Source organism: Ictidomys tridecemlineatus, chromosome 4 (assembly GCF_052094955.1).
Source record: "Ictidomys tridecemlineatus isolate mIctTri1 chromosome 4, mIctTri1.hap1, whole genome shotgun sequence".
NCBI classification, from domain to species: Eukaryota; Metazoa; Chordata; class Mammalia; order Rodentia; family Sciuridae; genus Ictidomys; species Ictidomys tridecemlineatus.
In genome coordinates this window covers 53,892,202-53,894,780 of record NC_135480.1, presented here as the reverse complement: position 1 = coordinate 53,894,780, position 2,579 = coordinate 53,892,202, and the positions used below count along the sequence as shown (strand labels likewise).

Genomic DNA, 2,579 nt, shown 5'->3' with positions numbered 1-2,579 from the left:
TTAAGTGCCCCTGGGTTCAATGCCTGCTTTTTATATCTAGATATATACCTATATATCTATATCTATATCTATCTATATATATAGAAAGAGAGAGAGAGAACATTACTACAAAGTATGAAATGTTCCAGATTTTGCACCTGTGAGATTATTCACTCTGAAAAGTTCACACTGTAAGTCAGGAAATGCAAGGATTCTAGAAAATAGGCATAACTCATGGATTATATTTTTTTCCCAATATAATTAATAAAAAACCACTAGCTGGAGCTGGGGCTGTGACCCAATAGTAGCCTGACATGTGTGAGGCACTAGGTTCAGTTCTCAGCATCACATATAAATAAATAAAATAAAGTTCTATCACAACTAAAAAACAAAACAAAACAAAACCAAATTGTTTATAAACAATTTGAAGGCATTTTGACCTACAAAGGAAGATACGAAAAAAGTCTCTAATGTAGTGGCTCCAAGTGAAAACAATACTTAATATTGCCACATGAGAGGTCCAGAAAATATATGCATTGTTGCATAAATATATAAATACCAAGAGAAATACAGTTTGGGATGATCCCAGTATGAGCCCATGAAGTAGAACTCATTTCATCCTGAAACAATAATTCATTTTCTTACTGACTTGTTGAAAAGACTTTTCTCTCCAGAAAAAAAAATCACACCCACTATTTGTTGGTCTCTTGAGGTTACAGCTGTTAGTGAATTTCAGTGAGCTTTCAGGTTAGTCAGAATTAGTTAAAAGCATTTAAAGAAGTAACTCTAAAATAACAATTAAAATATATAAACAAGGGAAGGGTGTGGAACACAGTGGTTGTGCACATGCTTAGCATATGCAAGGCTTCCAGTTGGATCTCAACCAGCACACACACACACACACACACACACACACACACACACACACACACACATACATGTTTATGTGTAAATATCATTCATTCTAAGAGAATGACCTTTGAGGAAATGATCATATCAAAATAAAAGCATCAATACATAGAAACCTATTGAAGTAGATATTTAATGAAACATAATCTTAATCACAATAGTCTGATAATTACGTGGATGCCCATAATAGGGAAATGCATGCCTAGACTATTGGATCATGTGCTAAGGAACTTAGTATCTCTTCAAAACAGATGATAACACCACAGTATTAAAAGAGAAGAATCTCCTGATACATTTCAAACTCAAGGAATACAACAATGCAAACTCATTAATATCAAGAAATGGAATCTGTTTTCATCACTTATTAAATTCAAACAGAGTTCTGTTGAGTAATAAGCAAATATATAGCTTCTTAACAAGTCAGACTGTGTGTAAAACCACTGCTCTCCGCCATAATTTCACCAAAGCCTTTTTCATCTCATGGTTTCGCAGGCTGTAGATAAGGGGATTCAGCAGGGGTGTGAGCAATGTGTAAGCCAAAGACATCAGTTTCTTGGTTACTGGTGAGTAGCTAGATTTGGGCTGTAAATAAGTCATACTGGCTGTGCCATAGAAGAGGGTGACTGATGTGACATGAGAGGCACAGGTGGAAAAGGCCTTTTGCCTCCCAGTTGTTGATGGCATCTTCAGGATGGCAAAGAGAATTCTAAGATAAGACAAGAGTATCAACAAGAAAGGAAGCAATATAATCAAAATGGTGCCTATGAAGGCATAGATTTCATACAAGGAGATATCTGCACAAACCAGTTCCAGCACTGCTGGGGTTTCACAAGATATATGACTAATTTCATTGGGTCCACAAAAGGGAAAACTGAATACCCATGAGGTCTGCAGAGTAGCCACCATGATCCCTGAGACCCATGAGAACATGACTAATTTCACAAACACCCTCTTGTTCATAATCATGGGGTAGGTCAGAGGACAGCAGATGGCAGCAAATCGGTCATAAGCCATTGCCCCTAGGAGAAAACATTCATTCACACCAAAAAGAAGAATGAAATACATCTGTGCAAAACAGCCCACAAAAGAAATTGTAGTTTTCTCAGTGGTCAGGACCACCAGCATTTCAGGCATGATGGCTGCACTGAAACTCACTTCCACCACAGATAAGTTCGGCAGGAACAGGTACATGGGGATGTGGAGGGTCTGGTCCAGCAAGATGGTGGCTATGATGATGGCATTTCCCATCAGGGTCATCAGATAAATAACCAAGAAAACCCCAAAGATCTCGTCTTGAAGTTCAGGAAAGTCAGAGAAGTCCAAGAGGATGAATTCAACCACAGAGCTTTGATTTTGTCTTTTCATTGCAGTACAGAAGCCCTATATTGTTTCTGCAGACATAATCAAAGAATAAAGTCACAGTCCAAAGGCTGAGAATAGCAGCCTGAATTCTGCATAGAAATTCTAGCAGAGGATGAAACGAGGAAACATCTTCCAAAAAACTGAGGTTGAAACATTTAGAGAAAGGCAAAATACTAACATTAGTGACTATTTCTAATATAAAAGGAAACCTGAAGAATTCTTATTTAGAAATTTGGACTTAAAAGTGCAAAGTGCTATCAAGTTCTATTGCAACTTATTCACTATGTAGTTTTAAACTAAATATACTCTAAGTAAATATAGATATTTTC

The 2,579-nt window shown here is 37.0% G+C and overlaps 1 protein-coding gene across 1 annotated transcript; it reads right to left on the bottom strand.

Moving 5' to 3' along the window:
* Positions 1 to 1,308: 1,308 nt before the first annotated feature.
* Positions 1,309 to 2,253, bottom strand: LOC144376777 (olfactory receptor 10A3-like). Its single transcript, XM_078045054.1, has one exon. It carries the CDS (start codon positions 2,251 to 2,253, stop codon positions 1,309 to 1,311), a length of 945 nt encoding a protein of 314 aa, XP_077901180.1.
* Positions 2,254 to 2,579: the final 326 nt, after the last annotated feature.